This window comes from Fusarium verticillioides, chromosome 3 (genome assembly GCF_000149555.1).
Source record: "Fusarium verticillioides 7600 chromosome 3, whole genome shotgun sequence".
Lineage (NCBI taxonomy): Eukaryota > Fungi > Ascomycota > Sordariomycetes > Hypocreales > Nectriaceae > Fusarium > Fusarium verticillioides.
In genome coordinates this window covers 640,224-663,779 of record NC_031677.1, presented here as the reverse complement: position 1 = coordinate 663,779, position 23,556 = coordinate 640,224, and the positions used below count along the sequence as shown (strand labels likewise).

The following is a 23,556-nucleotide window of genomic DNA, read 5'->3' as shown; positions in this document are numbered from 1 at the left end:
GAGTTTACTAGTAGAATTACTATCTATAATAGCTTCCTAGAAAGTATTAAAAAGAACTAGTTATAAGGCTTTTTAAGATAAAGTTCTAATATTAAGACTTTAAAAAATAAGAAAATTAACTTTAATTAATATTATAGAGCTTCTTTTAAATTAATAAAAGTATTTTTTATACTTTTTATAATACTAGTAATATATTTAATTAAATAAAGGAATAGATATAATATTAATAAAGTTAAAATAATAAAAGGAATAAAAATAAATAATATAGTTAATAAGTAAGTAGGTTATTTAAGTAAGTAAGTTAAAAATCCCTTACCTTATAATATTTCTATCTAATTAGTTAATTCTTAATAACCTAATATATTATAGCCTTTAAATAAGGCTAAAATCCTTTTTACTTTTTTAGATTTTTAAACTAACCTAAAACTAAGTTTATAATAGGCTATAACTAATTATAAGGTGCCTTTTAAAACCTTATATTACTACTATTATAGTAGTTAATTATAATATAATTTTATTTTAAATTTATAAAAACTATTTAATCTAGAAAAATAAATAATAGTCTAATTTATCTTTAACCTAGATTTATAAGGATTTCCTTTATAACTGCATTTTATAAAAGATATAGCTAATTCTCTACTAGCTAACTATAATATATTATATATTAATAAATACTAAGCTTATAACTTTATAAAGCAATAACTAAAGCTAAAGATATATTTATTTTAGAAATATAACTATTAAAAAGCTAAATATAAAGATCTAACTATTATTTATAGCTAGTTTAGGCTTATATAAAATATAATTATAAAATATAGTATCTAGTTAAATAATATCTAAAACTTTAATAAGATTAGCTTTATAATAGGCCTTATAATAGCTAGAATAGTAATTGTAAGCTTAAAAAGGTAAAGAAAACTAAAATTAATATAACTTAAAAATTAAAAATAAATTATTACTATTATAGTAATTAATCTAAAGGGTTAATTAATTTTACTATTTATTATTAATTTAAGCTAATATTATCTTACTAATTAATATTAAAAAAGTAACTTTTTAGCTAATTAGGTTATTATAATAAGCTAAAATAAATAAATAAATAATAAGCTAGGTCTTAAGTAATTAAAGTACTTTAATTAATTTATAAGTATTTAATTAGTTAATACTTATTATTTTTTAATCTTTAATAGTTATAAAAGTTATTATTTTATTAAGTTTAAGAGATATTACTAGGATTATAAAATTATTATATTTTATATACTTATTTATATATTTTACTTACTTTAGCTTCTTAATATTAAGCACTTTATAGTACTAAAAAAGGCTTATAAATAAGAAATAAAATATTTAATTAAATATTTTATAACCTATATTTCTAAGATTAAGTTCTTTCTAGCTTTTTATATTACTTTTTAAGCTACTTTTATATAAAGTAATATATAAAGGGATTTTAAAGGAGCTAGGCTTACTCCTTTTAATCTAAAAGCTATTATCTTAAAGCTTAATATATACCTATAGACCTTAATATTTTCTAAGAAGGCTCCTTAACTATAAATATTATAAGCTTTAAAGACCTTAAAGATAGTAATAAAAGCCTAATTTTAATCTAAATACCTTAAAAAGTAAATTAAAAGATATTATAGTAGTTTCTTAAAGTCTATTATTAAAGCTTTAAAGTTAATTATTAAAGTAATAAAAGCAGTTATATATAAAGTTATTTTATTAAAGGCTAAGCTTTATAATCTTTAAAATATAAATAAGATATTAAGTTAATATTAAAAGGTAAAAAGGACTAGACTATAAAAAGGAGAGGTAATCATTATATAAAATATATTATAAGTAATTAATTAAATAGATATTAATATATAAGTAATAGTAAAATTATTGTAAAGTAATAGTTAAAGAAAGTTAATTAGACTAGGTATTTAGTATTATAGTATATATAGTAAAAGTAATTATAATATAAGAACTTATTAAGTGGTTTTTAAGTTATTTAAAGAGGAGTTTAATAAGTAAAAGCTAGTATTTTAATCTTATAGCTTAAGCTTTTAAGCTATAGGTTTAAAAGGTTAAAGAAAGTAACTTACTTACTTAAATAACTTACTTGCTTATTAACTATATTAATCTATTTTTTAATTATTAATTAAAGAAATTAGTATTTATTTATTAGCCTAGTTTTTATACTTAGATTATAATTTTTAAATATATCTTAGTAACTAAAAAAGTCTTAAAACCTATAGTTATTTTTAAAAGGAAAATAGTTTAATAATAATATTTCCTTAAAGATTGAGACTTTTTAAAAGATTAAAAATTTACCTATAGTAATAAGGGATAGATAAGTAATAAATTAGTATTAGTTTAGTTAAAAAAAGTCTTTATTTTATTAATATAGCTTAAGAAAAAAAATAAACCTTAACTTCTTATTTTTAATAGCTATAGAAATTATATTATAAAAAAGTTCTTTTAGAAATTATTAAGGCTTAAATAAAATAGCCAATAAATTCACTATAAGTAGTAGGATATACTACAGTAACTGATAAAGAGGTTAAGGAGGAATTAAAAGGATAAAAGGTTATAACTGCTGAATAAATAGGCATAGGGTAGGATTTATAAGATAGAAGTAGGTCTCTTAAATAGAATGAATATTTCTAAATTTAATAATATATATTATATAATAGAAAAGTTAATAAGTCTCTTAAGAAAAGGGAGTTCCTTAAGTAGAAAATCCTAGGTCTTATATAAATCTCTAGAAAAGCGGGTATTATAATTCCTAGAGCAGGGTAGTCTTAATTATAGTAAAAAGACTATTATAAAAACCGCTAAAATTTAAAGAAAAATATAATATACTTTTTACCTAATTTAAAAAGCGCTAGACTTTAGTAGGCTTATAAAGCTTAAATAAGAAAGTAGAGTTTCTTATAGTATATTATAAATTATTTAACTAAGGGGTAAAATCTAATATATATAATCTTTATTATATAATTATTACATAACCCTAGTTATATATCTTTTTAACTTATATTTCCTTAGTAAGAAATATTTAAAGTTTAAGAAAAGACTTTAATATATAAAATTTACTTAATTCTTTATATTTTGCTTAAGTAAGTATACTAATCGAAAGCCTTGATTTTTCTTATTATTTTAGTATTATTTTATCCTGATTTTACTTAAATTATAATATATTCTATAGTTATATAATAAGACCTTTATATAAAGTTAAGTCTTAATAGAAATATTATAATAATAATATATATTTATTATTTCTTCTTATTTATACTTTTTATATCTTTTAATTACTAAATATTATAGTTTTTAATTTTCTAAAAAAAAGTATATTATTATCTTTTTTTAAATCTTACTTCTATCTTTAATAATAATTATATTAATAAAATTATATTTTTATATATTTATAATAAGGCTTAGAGAAAAGCTATTATAAAGTCTAATATAATTACTAGCTTTAAAGCTATTAAATTATAGCCTATAAATCTAGTAAAAGTCTTAATAAACTTAATAGTTATAGAAATACTTTCTTTTACTATTATAGTAAATTTACTATTAAAAAAGCAAGATTTAAGTTTCTTAAAGACTTCCTATTTATCTATATAGCTTTAGTAAGCTTTAAGCTAAGTCTTAGCTTCTATAATATAAAATCTAATTATTATACTGCTTTTTAAGAAGATTAGAAGTTAATTAAATTATTATAACTTTAATATTAAATAATAAAATAGAGAAATAAGTATTTTATAGTAAGAAAATAAAGAAAATTAATTAAAATAATATAAAAAAGTTATTTATAACTTAAATATAAAATTTATAAAGATTTTAATAATAAAAAAAGCTTATAAATAGACATAAAAGACTTTATAACTAGAAAGAATAGTTAATAAAATTAAAAGATTAAAACTTAAAAATCTTTATTCTAATTTCTATTTAAATATTTACTAACTAAAGTTTTATTTAATATAAAAAATATAGTATTATAATAATTAATTAATTAATTATAATATTAGGTTTTTGGTATTTTAGCTGAGGTGGCCAGTCTATAGGGGTAGCCGGTCTTTAGGCAGGGGACGTTATGCTGCAGCAATCGATAAGCGGATCAAAGCTGCGATCATCCAGTGCCCCGCTGTTTCAGGCGAGGTCAGGTCACTCGCATTCAAAGATCGTATTACGACTTTGCCAGAGGACCAGAGCGTCAGATTAATTCTGGATTAGACCAACCAACGGTGCCGCTGATTGCTGCTGATCGTGTGTCTTCAGATCCAGCTACAACAAACGCCGTGTTCCCCACCAAGGACGCCCACGATCTACTGAGCCTCCAGAAGACCTGTGGCAGCCGCTGGGAGAACTACATCACTTCGCAGACCCAGCTGCACGTGCTTAGCTTTGAGGGCCAGTCTATGATTCATAGAGTCTCCCCAACACCACTTTTGTTTGTTGTTCCCGGCAACGATGTCCTGGTGCAAACGGCATCACAAATGGATGCCTTTAACAAGGCGCGAGAACCTAAACAATTACTCTACCTGGATGGATGTGGGTATTTTGATCTTCATACAGGAGACTACTTTGAGCAAAACATAAAGGTGCAAATTGAGTTCCTTGACCATTATCTTAAATAATAAAAAATTAGCTTCTGACAGACTTTAAATTATACTGATATTCTGCTTTATTGTTTGATGTCGGAAGATAAATGTTTTATACATTTAAACCCAGAGGTATTTAAATTATCTACAGTAATATATCTTTTGTAGTTAATATTATTAATTTGTTAAGTAGTAATCTACAGCTGGCCCGCAATACGCCCTTCAATTGACAACCAAATGTATCTAATACCCAATAACCTCTCACAATTTTGCCTGACTCACCGATCACATCGGCTTCAAAATGTCTTCTACCGTAAATCCAATCATTTTCGAGTCCTACCCTGAACGTGGGTTCAAGGCATATAGCGTCGTTTTGGGTGCATGGCTGGCACTGTTCCCAGCCTCAGGCCTCCTCAACTCGACTGGTATTTTCCAAGCATGGCTCCTGGTCAATCAGCTCGATAAGTACTCGGAGCCCCAAATTGCGTGGATATTCAGCACCTTTGCTTTTCTTTTCTTCTTTGGGGGGATCCAGGCAGGTAAAACCTCTCATATCAAGCATCAAACTCTCAGAGCAAGGTATCTGACACCTCTATAGGTCCAATATTTGATCGGTATGGTCTCGAATACTTGTTTCCCACTGGAGCATGCGGCTTAGTCGTGTCGCTGATATGTACGAGTTTCTGCACGGGTGAGAAAGTCCCCATTTGAGCGAGATAAGCAGAGCCCCGCGCTAACCTCACTTGATGAGAAGAATACTACCAGTTTATGCTTGCCTTTGGGTGCCTGGGAGGTCTGTCTTCTTCGATCATATGGACCACCAGCATCGCCACGCTTGGGCATTGGTTCATGCAAAATCGCGGATTGGCGACTGGCCTAGCAACAACTGCCGGTGGCATCGGAGGTCTCTGCTATCCTCTTGCTTTTTCGCATCTCTCGCGTCGAATTGGATTTCCTTGGACAATACGATGCTTTGCGCTCATTACCTTCATGTGTTTCCTAGCCAGTCTGCCCTTGCTCAAGACACGGCTTCCGGCAAATCCGACTTCGCGGCTTGTTCTCGACTGGAAGGGCTTCAAAGACGCAAGATTTACGCTTACAATGATGGCAATATTCATTTTGGATTGGGCTGTGCTGGTGCCACCAGCATACATCACTACATACACCTCTTTCCATGGACTGAATGACCTCTCTCCCAACGTATTGGCGATTCTGAATTCGGCATCTACCCTGGGACGCTGTCTACCTGGGATCGTTGCTGATAAACTCGGTCGATTCAACGTTATGATCGTTTGCGCGACTCTCTCTACCTTGTCAATCTTTTGTTTATGGCTTCATGCGAGGTCTAACGCCGTTGTTGTCATTTCCTTCGCTGTAACCTATGGCTTTTTCAGCGGTACTGCTTTCAGCTTGACGCCAGTCTGTGTAGCCCAGCTCTGTAAAACAGAAGAATATGCTACCAGGTATGGAACGGCCTACGGTGTAGTGAGCTTTGCCACATTGGCTGGAGTTCCTATCTCAGGATTGATCTTAGGAACAAGTGACGGCAACCACTACAACGCCTTGGTTCTCTTCTGTGGCACAGCATATGCAGTGTCGGCTCTTCTGTTCCTTTTTGCCAAGGGAGTTAGTAAGGATTGGAGGCTTTTTTCTGTATTCTAGTGTTGATTGAGAGTAGGCCGTTTGAACAGCCAAAACAGGAACATGACACGGAACTCATGGAGTACCATGAAGACATCAGTTTGGACGTGGAGCCCCCAAGATCATGAGCTACTAACACATAGATTAATCACGACACAGAATTGGATCGGATCAGATAGTTCGCCAGCATTTTTGATTTTCACATACTGGAGTCAGTAAACACAAACCTAGATCTTCACTCATCCCCTGTCTCTATTAAATATCCGGTCTCTTCCCAAAGATAGAACATCTACCAGTCGTTAACATCGAGTCCATATCAACGTCTGTGATACTCACATGGGGTTATAAGCATGAACAATGGGATTATTTAAATCCTTCCGCACATCAACAAGGAACGTAATAACTTCCTCCCGCGACCATCCGTGAGCCCTCGAAAACGACGCCATGGTCAACGACTCCAAAGCGTTCGAAGCATTGTAGTTATTCCACATTCCCAACTCTTTATACTTCTTATCTCGAGCCCAGGGATTGGTAGGCCACTTGAATCTTTTGTCGACGACATCGACAAAGCCGACTTCTTGCATAATAGCTTTGATCTCGTCGAACTCGATGGAGGTACTGCCGAGCTTAGTAAAAGCCTCCCCGAGGAGGTTACACCACTTTGAAAGGGCGTGGTCAGGCGTAAGAGTCCCGTCGTCGGAGAGAACAATGCCCCCAGTTTCTTGAATCTCGACATAGCCACCAGGCTTGAGATTACTATAAAGGTTAGTCTTATGGATGACGTGGAGGTTGAAAACATGCTTGAAGATCTTGCGGATGTAGTGCTTCCAATTCTTGATGCTAAAGACCATCATCCTGCTGTGGATATAATCAAACGAATGACCATATTCCCAGTCCTCGTCGATGTCATCAATAATAAAACGAAGGTTTGGCGGGATGCTGGAGGTATTAGCGGGGAAAGGTATCACCCGAGGGTACTCACAAAGCGGGCTGAATTGGCGAAAGGTCGACCCCAATGACCTGTGCAGTTAGTAGGAACCCAGAAGGATCAGCCAGTATAAGACAAACCTCAGCTTCTGGATGCTCATCAGCGTAGTCAATGGCCCATATCCCGGTTCCTGTCCCCACGTCGAGTACACTTCCGACCTTTACACCGGGTTCATTTGGCGGAGCAAGGCCCAGTCTATCGCCAAATGTTAACAGGAAAAGGTTATGCTGGAGGTCTGATCTGTCAGCAACATGCTTAAACACCGTCGTAATCCGGTACCTAGACGCTCATTTTCAACCTGGTCATTCGGCAGATGATATTCTAGTGAGGTGGTCAGAAATTGGTATCAGAGGATGGTAATGCTTCTTACTTCCGTCTTTGAAGCTATGGTAGGTTCTACCGTTCTCAAGCCAAAAATTCAAGATGGAGCTTGAGATGCTGGTTGTTGATGAGGCGGCATCCTGTCGCCTGTCAGCCGAGTCTCTTGATCTGGATGATTGAGAAGCGCACTGTCCCAATTGACGAGTCTGCATCATCGACGACCTAGTCTTGCTCAGCGTTTAACCTTGATGGATTAGACATGCTCTTACATCCTCGTCAGGATGAAGTACGGGATCTGCTTCTACAGTCGACATGTTGAAGTTGATGACCTGAAAATCGCTCAATGAGGGATAAGTGAAGATGGGGGAATCTGCGGGTGGAAATGGCAAATGATTGCGTAGGTAGTATGCATGCTGTGTGTTAAGCGAATTTTCGAGAGTCAATATCACTGGCTATCCTGGATTCGCAGAAACGTACGTGGCCTTGCATGGGTCGGTGGTCTGACATGTTGCACCAGAAAGTATGGCCCCTCATCTTACCTCCCGAGGGATTATCAATCTGCCGCATCGACTGAGGGACTTATTAAGTATCCGATCAACAGGGAACGAAACCAATTTCCCACGCTTTGGAAACCAGATGCCTAACTGCCATTTGTTTTGAAACCTTTCCTAGAAAAGGATTAGAATTCAGTTTCTGGCAGAGTATGGTGATAGCGAGCGTCTTTCTGCGCTAAGAGTCTGTCTGTATAATTTACCAGGCATGCCGGCCAGACTAAATCTCACTCGCTCCTTAAATGTAAATGTTGTTGACAAAGTTTAAAGTCTCTTTGAGCTAATGCGATCAGATTACATACTGACTAAGAGGCTCAAGCAATAGTGAACTCACTACTCCTACCCGTAAACGCATTGATCTTACCCGTAATAGGAGTCTTGCTATCCCCATAGTAGCTCAATCTGTACGTTCCTGAACCAATATCCTTCGCATCCTGCCACCCCGTCTCCCACGTGATAGTAACCTCACTAGACCCAAGCAACCCATCAAGTCTCTTCCACTCAAAAACAAGATCCCAATCTTCATCAGTCCGAACTTGAACCCACTTGGACCCGTCCTTCTTCTCAACCGCCGCATATGTATCCTCCAGGTGAAGATTGTTCCGTGGATTGGCTGCAACGAATGTAGCGGAGATGGTATCGCCAACTGCAAACTTTGACTTGCTCACATCCTTGATAACGTCGCCGAACTTGGTGCCTATCTTGGGATTATCGTAAACGACACCTGTGGTGAGAGATATGGAGTTCTTGCGATTATCAGGCGCAGATGGGCCAGTCGGTGGCTTTGAGACGCCCTTTTCTTGGAGGAGGTATCCTAGATAGCTCGTGGTCAGGTTGATGTACGCATCAAGACTATGTCTACCGTGGACAGTTGAGCCACCTTCGTAGCGCTGGACATCATACTCTTCAGGTGTAGTACAGTAATGCGCATAGGTATTGCCCGGTCCACCAGCGACAACAATAGGATCACCTTCAACACCACCTCTATCCTTGATCTCATCACTGATACTCTTGCGCCAACGTCGCGAAGACATAGTGGTAAGCTCAGGTGCTGAAACAATGATGAAGAAATTACCAACACGCAGCATCTGGATATCCACAATGTTGGGAGCCCAGGCATAAGGCAGTGTAATCTCACCGGCGTCAATGAGAATCGGCTTGGGTGACTGACATGCAACTTGCTCCTTGGTAGGATCGCGCAAGAACTTTGATACAAGGGCCCAGAAGGGACTAGCATCGGGTTCGCCGGAGTCGCCCTGCTTAAAGTCGAAATACCCTGGGCCATCGGTAGTTCCAGCGGCAAAAGAGTACCCGAAGGCTGCAGCACACGTCTTTACAGATGTGCCGTTGGGTAGCTGAAAGGAGAAATCGGAAAAGTCATGGAAAGAGTGATATCCGAGAACATTCTTTCCGGTGACCGGAACGCCATCTCCGCTTTGCATCTGGCTGTACAGCTTGTCGGCCTGCTTGGAGACGCGACGACCTATTTCCCAGCATGATTTGGTGCCTCCGTCATTCAAGCCCCAGAAAGGTCCTCTGCCGTGACAGGTCTCAATCTTGCCTCCGCAAGTCGCGTCCTTAAAGTCACACTGCTGTCCCGAACCATCTTCACACCAAGCTCCTTCGACATTTGGCGTAGTGTCAGCGACGGCAGCTTGTGAAAAGCCAGCCACGAAATCATCTGTCGCTCCATTGGTGCCACGAACAGCCTGCTCGAGTAGATAGGCACTCACACCCTTGTTATCACCAGCAACAAGGGTATTGTTCATGTAAAGACTTGTACCGTGGACCGAGAACCATGTGAGCACGCCAGTGACCTTGCTATCCGAGTCGCGAGTGAACTTGAGCATAGTCAATTCCTTGTCGACCTCATCCTGGTACTTGTCCCGCTCAGACTTGGGATTAGCCTGGTACGCATAAAGACTTCGATTGATGTTGACATCTTCAATGCGAATCTTGCCTACGCTAAGACGGCCTTTGGCGAGGTTTTCGTGTGCCCGTTTGACGGACAAGACTGCGCCGTCGACGATAGCTTGGTACGCCTGCTGATTGAATCCGAGAGCCGAGATCTGAGGCATGAGGTAGTTATTCCAACCTGCTGGCCCAGCATGTGAATGCGTTCCGGTGACGGCGACATTGTCAGACGTGTAGACCGAATATTCAGATCCAAGAGCTGCGATGCCCTCGAGGATACCTCTGCGAACAGCAGTGTCTCCAGACTGGGTATCCAGAACCAAGTATACAAACCTCTCCTCAGGTTCATCTGGATTACCCACGATGAAAGCGCGAGAGTAAAGGCGCTGGCGCAGACCTGTTCCTATCTGCCCTAGGTCGGCATATCCCATGAGATTGAGCTCGACGACAGGGCCGGTCACATCAGCCTTGCCGACACCAAGCAAGTAAACATCGCCAGAGTCATCAGCCCGCTTGGAATTATCGTTGAATGTATCTTCAGATGAAGGGACGGCGAGACATGATGCTGTCTGGAATAGGAAGGTGGTGAGGCCAAGGTATAACAGGAGCACATAAGAAAGATTGCGATAAGTTGCGGTGAACATCATGACCACGATAAAATTGGGTCAACGAATGTTTTCACTTTTAAGAATCATGTCCAAGAATTTCGCGATGACTGCCGGTATTTATAGTAGTTATTCATCATTTGGTCGTGGCTTAAAGTGATGCGATAAGTGGCTACAAGGCGGTCTGCCTCAATTCAGTCGCAGACTTTTCAGCTATCACATTCACAAAACCCAGATTTAAATCCCCTTTCAATTACTTACAAGTCATTATATATACGAGAACCGAGGCAATTACCCAAACGAGCCAAGAATATGCATCTCTGCCCCTCTGACGATATCTCGCATACGGAAATCCTACCGATTCGAGATATCAGCCATTTAACCGATCGTGTGTGGGTTGCAGTGCATGTTCTGTTTTAAGGAGATGGCCCGGCACGTGGCAACCATCAGTGCGAAGAAACAAGGCACGCGAGACAATCCCCGCATCTCGAAGTACCGAATTTGTTCTGAGATTGTGGTCAAGATAGGAAGCTGGATCTTTTGTTGGGATGGTGGGTGAGTGCTACTGTGAGTCACGCGAGGGTTCTTATCAGGAATAGGTTGATAACAGCGCGTGGATACTGATCTAGACTGGTGATTACCTTGGGATAGACTATGCGTTCTCGCCTTCTGCTATCCTGGCCATTTCTGCTCGCCCAATTGTTCCGTAGCGCTGCGAATTAAACATCCACCGAATAATCGTCTCTGTAGCCTGGAACATCTCCCGTTGAGACTCTTCCAGGTCTGGCGCTTGCACCGCGCTCATGTTTGATAGGTCAACCGGTCCTTGCTCAATGCTCATGTTAGCCATCTGCGCCTGCATATCCCATCCGTCATCTCGCAGCTTTAGTATATCCTCATGCCGCTTCCTCAGTGCCTCTCCGCGAGTAAGCGCTTCCTCCGGATAGTCCGGAATAGACTCTAATTCATTTATAACACTTCTCATGTCCTCCAGCATAGAATCTGGCACAGTCTCACTCCAGCCTTCAATAGCAACCTCATAGCAACCCAGCGCGAGATTGATTGGTGAACCATTACCAAAGTATCGTTGTGCAGGTCCAAAGTCTTGACGGAACCTGATATTGGGATCTGCACCGCTACGTAGCAGCTTTCCGACAAGGTAATGGTTCTGGAACAGAGCGGCTCGGCACAAGGCGGTGCCAGACTTTGGATGATCAAAGTTTATGCACTTTTTGGTGGCGAAGGGTGAATTCTCTGCAAGCATACATTGAACTTGCGCCATGTAGATCTCTGCTTCGACTACGTTCTTGCGTGCTGGTGGTGAGGAAGCAAGTATCGTCCAAGCGCTTTGCTCTTCGGCGGGGTCCCCGATGTGATTCACGATAAAGTCAAACTGCTCATTGTGATGTAGGACGGGTCCCTGATCCGATGTTGTATCATTTGACGTCAACAGAGACCGCAGGATGGACAGAGATGTCTCTGTTCTTTTCTCAGTGAGCTCCTTGAAGATGGAAATCTTTGGAAGGTCGGGCCCCAACTGATAAGCACTGCTGATTCGCGCTCCATGCTGTATGAGGAGATTCGCTAGGTCAATGTATCCATGTAAGATAGCTTCAACAACAGGCGGTCTAGTCCCTGCTGGATGATCCGTAACAGAAACCCCTGACGCTATGAGCTCTTCCGCTATGACAATCCCAGGGGGAGAAGAAGCCGGTCTCGCCGCCAGGTCATGGAGTAGAGTCCGTGGGCACTCAGGATAACTTTCGATCTCACAGCCGTAGTCTCTCAACAGTCGAAATACTTTATCGTCATTGAGTATGATCGCTTCACGCATGGGCCGATGATCAGGCGAGCCAGAGGGATTATGGCCCATTTTTAGTAACGCTTCAACGATATCACGATTCCCAAGTCGAATCTGCATACACAAGGCTTCTCCTAACGGTCCACTGGAAGAGGCGGTGCCTAGTAATTCTCTCTGCTCCTTGAAAATGGCGAGTGTTTCCTCGACGTCAGAGCGATATCTCGGGCCGTTTCTGATAAGTCGGCTGAGCAACGAAAACGAATCTCTATTACCAGCCTTTTGCTCCTGGGTCGCCTTCAAAAGAGTAAGATCGTCAAAACCATTGAATAATCCCGAAATTCTGGATTCATCATCATCTTGATACAAGAATAGTCGAAGGAAATTCGGTAATGCTAGCATAGCGGCAAGCTGGATAGGCGACTTTCCATCAACTTGAATCATAGGGTCAGCTCCAAGTGCGATGAGGACTTGAGCAGCGTGGATGTTCTGGAAGAGAACACATCGACCCAAAGGTGTGGTCTGAATAGACATGGTTCCCTCCCAGTCAGCGTGCGCTTTAAGAACCTCGGCTCTCATACCGCCCGACGGAGCATCGATCAGGGCGCCGGCGTCCAGCAGGCCTCGAGCCATTTGCATCATCTCGTGTTGTTCAAATCTCCAGAGCCAGTGCAGAGGAGTGTCTTGTCCAAGAGGATGACCCTTCGGATTCGCGCCGTGGCGAAGGAGTGCCAGAGATGCTTCCAAGTGCGCATTTCGACAGGCACAGACCAGCGGTGTTTCTTCGCAGTCTTGGTTTGGCAGGTCGATGTTTAGCTTGAACGTGTTGATAAGATGTTCGATCGTCAGAGCTTGTCCGCGGGCTGCCGCCATGTGCAGAACTCCATGCCCACGGCTGTTGACAAAGATCCTGTCGAAGGGAGTCACTTGCTGAATACGCTCGTTCGTTGCAGGTGAGCTCTTCAACGACTGTTCATACAGTCCTCCAAGCTCCTCTCTGAGTTCTTGTTGAAGTGTCTCCGCATTATCGACCGAAAATTCTTTTCTCAAATGTCGTGGCAAAAATGCAAGTGAACCAGGAACACCACTGAAATAATTCGCAAGTCTCCGGGCATTCTGGTACGTTTCAGTTGCATTTTGTTTCTGTTCATCACTCAACAGCGGCAAAGCGTCCTCAAGATCTTGACCAGCTTGCCATCCACCTCGAAGAGTAGCCCACTGTAGGCTAGAAGGAAAGACAGCTATCAGCTCAGGTGGTGTATGTCCCAGGGCTTGGCTCACGCGCCATACACAAGATGCTGCGAGATATTCAAACCCGCTCGAATCATCAGATCCAGTAATCGCATCGCTTGCAGCTCTTCGAAGCGCTGTACACGCTTTTTCGGGGTCGAGAGACGTGCCAAATTCGGCGATGTGGCATCGGAAAAGGAACCAGGCTGCAAAGAGTTTATGGAGCTCCACGTCACGGCTATGATCACCAGATTCGGAGATCACTTGAAGAGCCTGGAGTATATGCTCTTGCTGCTGCCAAGACAAGATATTCTTCAGTTTCTCGGGCTCAAAAACGAACCCCGGGTTCACTGGGGCCTTGACTATGGGCCGAAAGCCGGGGCTATGACAAGTCTCAGTAGAGGTAGTTCCATTGGGGTTTGTATCTCTTACGTGTTATTTTGAGGATCATAAGTAGCTCCCACGGTGCCCAAGAATAGTCCAGCACCATCTGCACTAATTCCGTGCTTTCCCTGACAAGATATTAGTCCGGAATATAAAACATTCGCCGCCTCATGTTTTGACGCCGGGGGAGGAACTGTCAGAGGGGAGAGGGCCACTCACTGGAGGTTCATTGTCTTCAACTTCCTTCCACTTGCGATTCATTTGGTCTACATTGCTTAAGTAGTCGTCGATTTCCGAAAGACTAAGGTAGCAAGAGATTAGCCGGGTTGCACTTTGATCGATATGGGTAGTTTCACATACGGTACACCTCTCAGAGCAGCCTGTGCCCTTCCCAAGGACCTATCTGTCAGATTCTTTTGAATAGTTTGTTCGAGAACATACAGAACCATTTCCGTGCAATCTTGGTTAATCTCACGCATATCAAAGTAATCCTGAATCATAGACGTCGCTCTGTGTAAAAGCCGTCCCGACCGCTTCAATTGAGCCAAGGTCACCGATGAACCCGACGCCTCCCGCCGAGGACTAAATTCATAATGAAGATTGGCCAAATCCCCATCTGCAAAGGTTTCACAGGCAAGTAATCCAAAAGAATAAACGTCGCATAGCTTTGCGGCCTCAGCAGTAACTATGCCGTCGGTTTCCGGTGCCGCGTATCTCGGTGTCTTGCAGATGAAGCGATAAGAGTCATACTTCTCAGAACCATAGACAGCGCCTCCAAAATCAGCCAGTTTAGCTACATAAGCCCCTTGGCTGGATTTATCGGCGAAGATCAGCACGTTCTGGCGCTTGATGTCGCCGTGAATAATGCTGCAGGCGTGAATAATCGAGAGACCTTTCCCCGCATCATACAGCAGCTTTTGCTTGACAGCGAACGAAAGAGGCGATTTCGAGTTATTCTGAAGATCCTCTAACGTTCCGTGCTCGGCATGCTCAATGACGAGTTGAGGATAAACGCTTCCGGACGCTCCGTTGGGTCCCCAGCACAAGCCGACGAGTCGCACGATATTAGGGTGATATCGGAGGGTTTCGTGAAGAAGAGCGCGAATTTCGAGCAATACGTGATCCCAGCCTGCTTTGGGTAGATCATCAGATTGAGACTGGATTCGAACTGTTTTTAAAGCCACGACTCGCTTTTGGCGGATGACTAACGGTGCGGAGTTGATTGTTTGAGGGTTTGGGATTGCGATGGCTCGTTCCACTGAGAAGGTTGCCCCGCGGTCGATGAATGATCGCTCAGTGAAGCCTTGGATGTACTCGTCAATGAAAACGGTTTCTGTATTGCGACCTTTCTTTTCTAGGGATGAGACATGGGCTAAAAAGGTTGGAAACCTGTTTTCATTCCGATTTAGCTGCTCTCTGACTTCTTCCTCTATTGGCTGGAGCTGTACGCTGCTCTCTGGCAGCGTCGAAGGAGCCTGCCATAAAATCTGGCTGAAGGGGTCTATGATAGTCTCCATGCCGAGTGTTTGATGTGATGATGGGCTCAGAATGCGAAGAGAGGGAAGTTGAGGACGAAATCTGCCTTGGCTCCGTTATGTCTTGGGCGCTGCGCCTGCATAGCATGATAACGGTGATGGTATGACTGTGATTGGCTACCCTAAGCCACCCAAGTTCAGCTCAGCCCAGTCCATTCAGTTCTGGACTTTCTTGCTGCATATGCCACGTAACACCGTGAAATCAGGCTGCACTGATGACAAAATTATCTTGTGTAACTTGACTTCAATTGTGTAACCTCAAACACACCGGATCTGAAGGCCGACGACATCAGAATCCAAACCGTCAACCAGCCTTATCCCACTTAGCTCACACCACTAGCCCAGCCAGGAACATCTTAGCCAAACACGATGCTTGACCCCGGCTCAATCATCGCCCTCACACAAATCACCTACGAAGGCGCCAAACGAGCAGTCGACCTAGTCCTCACAGCGATACACTTCCCGAAGGAGTGTGAGGAGTTATTCGTGCAGCTCAAGCTCGAGCAGTTCCGTCTGCAGTGCTGGGGTCGAAGTGCGGGGTTGGAGCAAGGCAGACTCATCGAAGCTCTACACCCAATCTTCCCAGAGATACGAAATGCGCTCGACTGCATAAGCGCACTTTTCCAGGACCTGAACAAGTTACAAGCCAAATTCGGTATCGTGTCGACGTCTGTGGAGGATGTAGGCCGGAGGCAAAAGGAATTAGCGTACAAGTGGAATGAAGAACTTCATAAGCAAGGCCTGGCACTTTCTGGGAAACAGGTGGAGGATGGGGCGCCGTCTTTGATCTCGAAGGAACAGAGGGCTTTCTTCCCGGCTGGGACATTCAAGGTCACCTTGCCAGGTCGACTACGATGGGCGTTGGGAAACAAGTCTAAGTTCCGCGACTGCGTGGCTGAGCTGGAGAGGTACACCAACAAACTGAACCAACTTCTACCAGAGCGCCAGAGTCTTCAGTACAAACAAGACTGGACAAGAGTCAACATCATAATCGTCGGGAAGGCCGATGATGAGAACACTGTCTCCCTCCTACGAGATGCCCTTGAGGGAAGTCCCGCCATGGAATCATCACTCCGCGGGCTGGTGGACAGGAAGTCAGTTGCTGCAGCTCCGAGTACGACAAATTTCCTCCGCGGCAACCCCCAGCTAAATATGGGCGATTTTGCTATGCGATCGGGAACGCTAGATAGGGACAGACTCGTCTCCACAAGGAAGGCGAGTGGTGAACTGGTTATGTTCGAGAAGAAGTCATGGGATGACGAGCGGTCCATGGCCAACCACTCAAAGCTGCAAATGCGCCTGAGCCGTCTTGTTGCCATGCTTCGGCCAGGGAGAAGCGATTGCATCCTAAAAGCCATCGGCTTTGCAGAGGATGAAGTTAATAAATGCTGGTGGATTGTATATGAGGTGCCTTCATTCATATCAACTAACCTTAACCTTCGAGTCATGACTCTACACGAGCGGCTAGGACGTCAATCCTTCCATCTGGCTCCCCTCGAAGTCCGGATGAAAATCGCCTTCTCCCTTGCATCAGCGTACTCAGAGCTGTTCAGTAGTGGCTGGGTTCACAAGGCTATCAGCAGTTACAGTATCGTCTATTTTGGTCCTCGTACTGATCTGCTTCGTCCTTCCGTCGTTGGTTTCGAGTTCTCCCGTCAGGATACTGAAGAGTCCAACATCGATGCCGCCAAGACATCAGCGCAGGTTGGACGAAGTATTTATAGGCATCCTGATTATATCGGTAGTGAAGCAAAGAGATACATGACGCAATACGATATTTATTCCTTCGGGCTTGTGCTGATAGAAATTGCGTTCTGGCAGCCACTAAAGGATGTCTGTCCACATGCCAAGGGCGACACTTTCGGGAAAGAGGAGGCGAAGAATGTACAGGAATGGGCGGCACAAGTTGCAGACACGCAATTTGCGTTCAGAGTTGGTACTGCATATGCCAATGCTGTGAGCTGGTGTCTCAATAGCGGTGCAAGAGTCAGCAAAGATCAGGAGGACTGGCACCCAGCGCTGGCGTTCAACGACCATGTCGTTGTTCCACTTTCTGGAACCTAAGGTGGCCTAATCCAACGGACACTCTACGATATGAGGGATGCCACTGACCAGTCATGTGTACTTCAGCTGGCTTACAAATCACCTCCGTAGTCCAATGATAAATGTCGCCGTTCTGTAGCCCCAAGATAAATAGCAAATTTAGCTTGATTATATTCTGAAGCTCCGTTGTGTAATATTGTGCATAGGGGCTTTTTTGTTTTTTTTGTTTCTTGCTTATTGCCTTGTAGGCTAGCAGGGTCTAAGTTGTGGGCTAGAAGTGTTATTTGCAGTTGAGGCTTGTGGCTGAGAGCTTATTCCGTCAGAGAGAACCTAGTAGGCTAGCAGGGTATGCTGTGCGCATCGTAGTGGTTTGGACCCGCCTTGGGTGCCTGATCGAAAGTCTTGTTGGGTCTTTACCATGGACTTACTGGGATATTGTTATGCAGTAAGCTTAAGTGTTGGCCGGAAACTGAGCCAGGGTCATTCACCGCTAAGGCGGCGCTGCTGATGTTGCCAGGGGTTCCAATGCAAGCCTCGTGGGAGCCTCGCCGCATAGCCGAAATTTAATAGCTTGAAATGTATTGTAATTGTAATTGTAGTTGCCAGGTCACCTCGTGACATAGTCTTTTAATTCTTCGCGATCAGGGGCCCCTCCAAGGGTCAATAAAGCGATATCTAAAGCTGCTTTCTCAGTCATATATACTTCAATTCTGATTCTCAATTTTCTTCTAACTCGATCATAACAATCGTCACTAAAGGATGCATGTCCAGAGCGGCAATAAGTTGACGCAATATGTCACCAAGATTGAAGTAAGTATTCCAGTGATCTTGATTGTATGTTGTTCAATTTAACAGCGCGCAGCGTGAGCCGGTCACAGATGATGATGGGCAAAGATTTTGTGATACCTGCAAGAATATTCGGCTCCCGTTAGGACCGGAGTTTCAGAAACATATCAACGGATATTTAGAGCTCGCATCACGCGCCATTCATTGCGCCCTATGCAATCTTGTGCGCAGAGGACTGCAAAGGGAATTCCTCGCTACGTCCGCTGCTGTAATGGACCAATACGACGCAGATCGGCTTGATAGAGAAATATCCAGCAGCGTAATTTTCAACAATCGCTTCGTGTCAGGGATCCCAGGATGGGTTGCTCTGAGAGGCCGGAAGGACACGGTGACCTTCATCGATGTTTACGTATCACCGAGGGCTTATTGTGTGTTGAAAGTGTCTCCTGATATTGGTAAGTTACTATTCTACTTGGAAATCGAAGAAAACCAGGATTGACACATGATTAGACACCGAGATAATGAACACCTGTGCTCCATGTCGCTCGCCGTATTCATCAAATATACCCAGTCTTGGTACACCCAGGCGTGACCTCTCCTGGGGATCTTTGGAGCTCTATTATGCGAGAATGCTTCTCTGGCAAGATGTGCGTACCAGTGGTAGGGCAATAAACACCCTGCCCTCGCGCGTGATAGATGTGGGAAATGAAGACGATACATGCCATACTTTGAACTCGAAACCGATTCGGCTGCTTGAACCAAACAGCGGAACCTTGGGCAGTTACATGACTTTGAGCCATCGTTGGAGCTCAACAGGCCATATCACGACAACTAGAAATAACATCGGAGACCATCGAAAAGTTATTCCGTGGCAAAAGCTTTCCCGCACCTTTCAGGAAGCTATTATCATATGCCGAGAAATGGGCGTCCGATACCTGTGGATCGACTCGCTCTGCATTATACAAGATGATGAGGCTGATTGGCAGCGTGAGTCAAGGCTTATGGGGGACATTTACCGGAACTCTATATGTACTCTCGCATGTCATATCAGAGACAATGAGAACAAAGGATTTTTGGACAGGGCCCTTCGCAAAAGCATGGTCATTCTCCGCGGAGAAAACGAACAGGCTTTTCGGTTCTCATTGCCAAGCCAGTTCTCCCGGGCTATAGTACATGAGAGCGCAATCAACTGGCGAGGATGGGTACTACAAGAGCGTTTACTTTCGAGAAGGATTCTCCATTTTCTTCCATCACAAACTTATTTTGAAACCGAGTTCAATCGGGTTATGTCCCTCGAAACGAAGAGATATGAGTTTCTTGAAAGTACCCCTGGACTTGGACCAAGTATCCTTACGCGATCGCAACCTCGGCAGGCTATCGGAGAGTGGCACCAAATTGTTGAATGGTTTTCTCAGTGCGCTTTAACCAGATCAAGGGACAGACTTCCAGCCCTGGCTGGCATTGCTTCGCTTATACAGCGTCGGCTTTCGGATGATTATCTTGCTGGCCTATGGGGTTTTTCCTTCATCGAAGATTTATGCTGGGTCGTAGCTGACGGAACCCAGACTAAGAAACCCGAATCGCCTCGTGCGCCAAGCTGGTCATGGGCATCATTGGATGGAGCTGTCACCTACATTGTTCCTGACAGCGATACAGTAGGTACGAATGCTGTTAAGTTTGGGCTTCGACTAGGTGGTGATAAGTATAAGTTAAATACGGCTTTCAGTGACTTGTCTCGAGGGCAACTTCGTCGTGTTTCGCACAAGAGCGATCAGGGGACACCTAGCTGGATCGAACAACCGGTGTCAATGAGTTTCATGGGTATACCAAAAACGCTACCCCAAATCGGAAAGCTTGGCCAAGAGTCACCTGTGCCAAAGCATGCGTTAGGTCTCATGGGTACAGAACCATTCTCGAAGATCCGTCATACTTCCTACAGACCAGTCATGTTAGGAGGACATACTGTAGGTATTGTTATACTTGACTTCGAGAATGGGGATTGCCACGAGCGACGAACACTTTGGTACCTTGAGTTAAACAGCAACAAGTTTGGCTACTGCGTGCTCATTATTTCGAAAAGATCTGGAGAGCCAACAGTGTATGGAAGAGAAGGTCTGGGGTTTCTTTTTTATCGAGCAGAGACAGAAGATGGCAGTATGTATGATTTGTCGGATAATTTGCATAGTCTGAAGGGTAAAGAGCTCGAGGAAGTTGTACTGATATGAACTTCTATGTTAATGCTCGTCAAAAGAGACTTCAATTTATTTTGAAATATTTTGATCTTCATTATGATATTGATATAAGGGTTGCGGGTATAAATAGAAAGCCGCCATATTGCTTTAGCAACAACACCCACCACAATCGCAGCACCCGTCATCATCGTCAGCTGTATTGTTGCCGCCTTTACTGCCGGCTGCGTTCGTCATTGGTTCTTGCGGTTGGTATTGGTGCTCATACGTCGCTCCGGCAGCCCCAACTGTCATACCCACAGAGCCATACAAGCCTGTCCGCATGTAAAGCTGAAACGCCTTAATATTCTCATCCGCCGGGATTAGCTGTAACTCGTGGTACGGCGTTTGTATGTTCTTTTCAAACCACCAGAAGTCGAGTGCGCAGTCCTCGGGCTGTTTGATGATGCGCTTCGCAAATTGCCGCAAGAAACTCTGACAGTCGTTGAAACCGAGGACATATATCCCAAACGATTTGTGAGCGGCCTCACATTCTTCGTCAACTCTTGTTTCTGATAGCTTGGTCCAGCCGATCTGGCAGATGTAGTAGTCCTGGGCATACGGCTTGCCCTCACTATCAAGGCTCTCCTGTCGAAGCCGCATCATCTCCTCCTGCATGGACCACGGCGCAATATTGCTCTCGTAGTCGAATGACGGTACCAAAGATCCAACGAGATGTCCTTTTGGTAGGTTCTTGTACTTCTGTCGCGAGGGGAGTCTCAGCTCGTATTTCTTCCCGTACATGAATAATGCCCAGTGGTATAAATGGCCGTCTTTGATCCGACGAGAGAACCACACATTTTCTCCTCTGCTTTTGTCTTGCTCCTGCGCCTTGCGTCGCTCGACCTGTTCCTCAAGCCTTTTCCTATGCACTTCGTCTTTTGCGAGGGCCTTGGCTTCGAGAGTATATATAGCATTCATGATGAATAGCGATGCTGACTGTTGCGAACTGAATCATTCTACGAGGGCTCTGGGGACATGAAAGGGAATACCCTCTCTCCAGTGCTCCCAGCCAGTTGAGAAATCAGTAAAATAGGCTTAAATTGTATATTCCTGTTCGTAATTCTGTCTCAGCATGCTCAACGTTGTCATTGCGGCACAGCTGGCACATCAACGGCTTAAATCACCGTTTCTAGGCACTCCGTGACCGAAGTGCTTACAGATCCCCTGCCTTTGCATAAGGGCAACCAATCAGCTGATCGAAATGAATTTATGAACTGCACAGTGACGTTATGTTCCTTCGTCATAACCATTTCGCAGCAATTGATCATTCTCACCATCAACATTTATCAGCAAGGGTTACCGTGACGTCAGCTAACAGAGACTACATCCTGGTCTTATGGCCGACCTTGTGCGTGCTTCTTTCGCTTGTATTTTTGTACAATCACTCCGAAAAACAATACTGGAGAAAGTCTAAAGCCAGGATCTTCTTCCCCGGTCCACAATGCACGGAATCTCTCGCCAACAGACTCTAAATACCGCCAGACCAGTGCCATTCGATGAATCCGTATCACTGTTTCACATCCCTGAAGAGTCGAGTACTCTCGCGAAGTCAAAGCCAGACACTCTTGTTCTGCCTGCTGTTTATGCACACAAAGGGAAACTGAATCGACTAAAATTCAACTATGGTGTCGAGAAATACCTACAAGTCGAGCTAGACGTGTCTAGGCTCAACGAGATCCATAACCAGCTTTGGATGGTCGGGAAACCGATGCCTGGACGACCTCTACATCAGCATCTCGTGTACGGTCGGAAGATTGTATGTGCTGAGCAAGCGGACTTGCACTTGCTTTGGGATGATTATCGGCTGTTTGTGAAGCCATGTCCAGATTATTTACTGTCGTTTGACTTTTGGGAGCGCTATCTGTGCTGTGGTGACGACAACTTATGGGCAACTGCTGCCGGTATGGTCCAGTCGTATACATGGCTGATCCAAGACAAGTCCGACTGGAAGGTTGCAAAAGCAGAGGGCATTCTTTCTGAATCCATGACTTGGGAGCGCTGGACCGCCTTCGTCTCCTCTTTCACCGACCATCTTGAAGCATCAGACCTCGATGTCAATCCACGATTTAAATACGGCAATCTTCGGCTCCCCCGGATCCAATGGATATGGCGTTTCCGCTCACGTACAGGAGGTGTCCACGCATTCGTCAATGGATATCTGAACCCATACTCAAGTTACCGTCATTTCTTCAAGCAGATGGTGGCGCCCATCACAGTGGCAACGGTCTATTTTGCCCTTATCTTGGCTGCGATGCAAGTTGGGCTGGCCACGACCATGCTGCAAGAGAGCGATGCATTTCAGAGCGCGTCTATGTGCTTTACTGTGTTGGCTATTGTTGGGCCGATCGCGGCGGTTGCAGTGCTGGTAGCTGGGGTAATGGGCTATGTATTCATCTGGAACCTTTGTCATGCGGTGAGGTTAAGGAGGATAGAAAAGTTGGAATCAAATATGATGAGAAAACAGGAGGTATAAATACATGAGGTACTACGATCTCACCGCAATAATGATAATTGCCTATCTATCCTCAGATTAGGAAAGAAAATTAATATTTAAGACTTGCCTTTATTATTCATAAATTTAAATAGTATATATTAATAGTTATTACTAGGCACTATATTTTCATAACTTACTATATTAATAACTAGTAGTCTAATATCTTTTTTAAAACTAATATTTATTAAATATATATATATATAAACTCCTAAGTTTATTAGAACTTCTTATTATATTAGCTTAATGTATTTTGTTAAGATATTGTAAATCTTAAGACTTAATTAATTCATATCTTAATCTCTTTCAATAATACTTGGATACTCGTTACTAGATGGGCTTTAGCGTCTGAGTGTAGAGGCAGTTAAATTATATAATAATGCAAACCCTTACGAGAATCAGACTTCGAAATCAATATTTAACAATATGTAATTAACGAAAGTCCATTCCAT

General features: G+C 42.7%; 9 protein-coding genes across 9 annotated transcripts; 5 read left to right on the top strand and 4 right to left on the bottom strand.

Annotated features, from left to right (window-relative positions):
• Positions 1–4,078: 4,078 nt before the first annotated feature.
• On the top strand, positions 4,079–4,670 carry FVEG_17300 (hypothetical protein; the record flags this gene model as incomplete). Its single annotated transcript, XM_018906552.1, has 2 exons — positions 4,079–4,143; positions 4,166–4,670. 2 exons carry the CDS (start codon positions 4,079–4,081, stop codon positions 4,620–4,622), a joined length of 522 nt encoding a protein of 173 aa, XP_018760524.1. The 3' UTR covers positions 4,623–4,670.
• Positions 4,671–4,887: 217 nt separating this feature from the next.
• Positions 4,888–6,248, top strand: FVEG_12576 (hypothetical protein; the record flags this gene model as incomplete). The annotated part of the gene is made up of 3 exons (XM_018901921.1): positions 4,888–5,125; positions 5,185–5,277; positions 5,341–6,248. 3 exons carry the CDS (start codon positions 4,888–4,890, stop codon positions 6,246–6,248), a joined length of 1,239 nt encoding a protein of 412 aa, XP_018760525.1.
• Positions 6,249–6,352: 104 nt separating this feature from the next.
• On the bottom strand, positions 6,353–7,950 carry FVEG_12577 (hypothetical protein). The gene is made up of 9 exons (XM_018901922.1): positions 7,806–7,950; positions 7,726–7,758; positions 7,586–7,676; positions 7,495–7,536; positions 7,296–7,450; positions 7,210–7,247; positions 7,029–7,166; positions 6,564–6,983; positions 6,353–6,516 (listed from the first exon to the last, which is right to left on the bottom strand). The coding sequence occupies exons 1-9, from the start codon at positions 7,848–7,850 to the stop codon at positions 6,483–6,485; spliced, it is 996 nt and encodes a 331-aa protein (XP_018760526.1). The 5' UTR covers positions 7,851–7,950; the 3' UTR covers positions 6,353–6,482.
• A 451-nt stretch (positions 7,951–8,401) lies between these two features.
• FVEG_12578 (alkaline ceramidase) lies at positions 8,402–10,645 on the bottom strand (the record flags this gene model as incomplete). Its single annotated transcript, XM_018901923.1, has 1 exon — positions 8,402–10,645. One exon carries the CDS (start codon positions 10,643–10,645, stop codon positions 8,402–8,404), a length of 2,244 nt encoding a protein of 747 aa, XP_018760527.1.
• A 204-nt stretch (positions 10,646–10,849) lies between these two features.
• FVEG_12579 (TKL protein kinase) lies at positions 10,850–15,588 on the bottom strand. Its single transcript, XM_018901924.1, has 4 exons — positions 14,379–15,588; positions 14,238–14,319; positions 14,067–14,146; positions 10,850–14,016 (listed from the first exon to the last, which is right to left on the bottom strand). Exons 1-4 carry the CDS (start codon positions 15,533–15,535, stop codon positions 11,259–11,261), a joined length of 4,077 nt encoding a protein of 1,358 aa, XP_018760528.1. The 5' UTR covers positions 15,536–15,588; the 3' UTR covers positions 10,850–11,258.
• A 152-nt stretch (positions 15,589–15,740) lies between these two features.
• FVEG_12580 (hypothetical protein) lies at positions 15,741–17,783 on the top strand. Its single transcript, XM_018901925.1, has one exon. It carries the CDS (start codon positions 15,923–15,925, stop codon positions 17,615–17,617), a length of 1,695 nt encoding a protein of 564 aa, XP_018760529.1. The 5' UTR covers positions 15,741–15,922; the 3' UTR covers positions 17,618–17,783.
• Positions 17,784–18,355: 572 nt separating this feature from the next.
• FVEG_17301 (hypothetical protein) lies at positions 18,356–20,607 on the top strand (the record flags this gene model as incomplete). The annotated part of the gene is made up of 3 exons (XM_018906553.1): positions 18,356–18,406; positions 18,459–18,837; positions 18,893–20,607. 3 exons carry the CDS (start codon positions 18,356–18,358, stop codon positions 20,605–20,607), a joined length of 2,145 nt encoding a protein of 714 aa, XP_018760530.1.
• Positions 20,608–20,721: 114 nt separating this feature from the next.
• On the bottom strand, positions 20,722–21,531 carry FVEG_12581 (hypothetical protein; the record flags this gene model as incomplete). The annotated part of the gene is made up of 1 exon (XM_018901926.1): positions 20,722–21,531. The coding sequence occupies one exon, from the start codon at positions 21,529–21,531 to the stop codon at positions 20,722–20,724; it is 810 nt and encodes a 269-aa protein (XP_018760531.1).
• A 523-nt stretch (positions 21,532–22,054) lies between these two features.
• Positions 22,055–23,086, top strand: FVEG_17302 (hypothetical protein; the record flags this gene model as incomplete). Its single annotated transcript, XM_018906554.1, has 1 exon — positions 22,055–23,086. One exon carries the CDS (start codon positions 22,055–22,057, stop codon positions 23,084–23,086), a length of 1,032 nt encoding a protein of 343 aa, XP_018760532.1.
• Between the last annotated feature and the right edge of the window lie 470 nt (positions 23,087–23,556).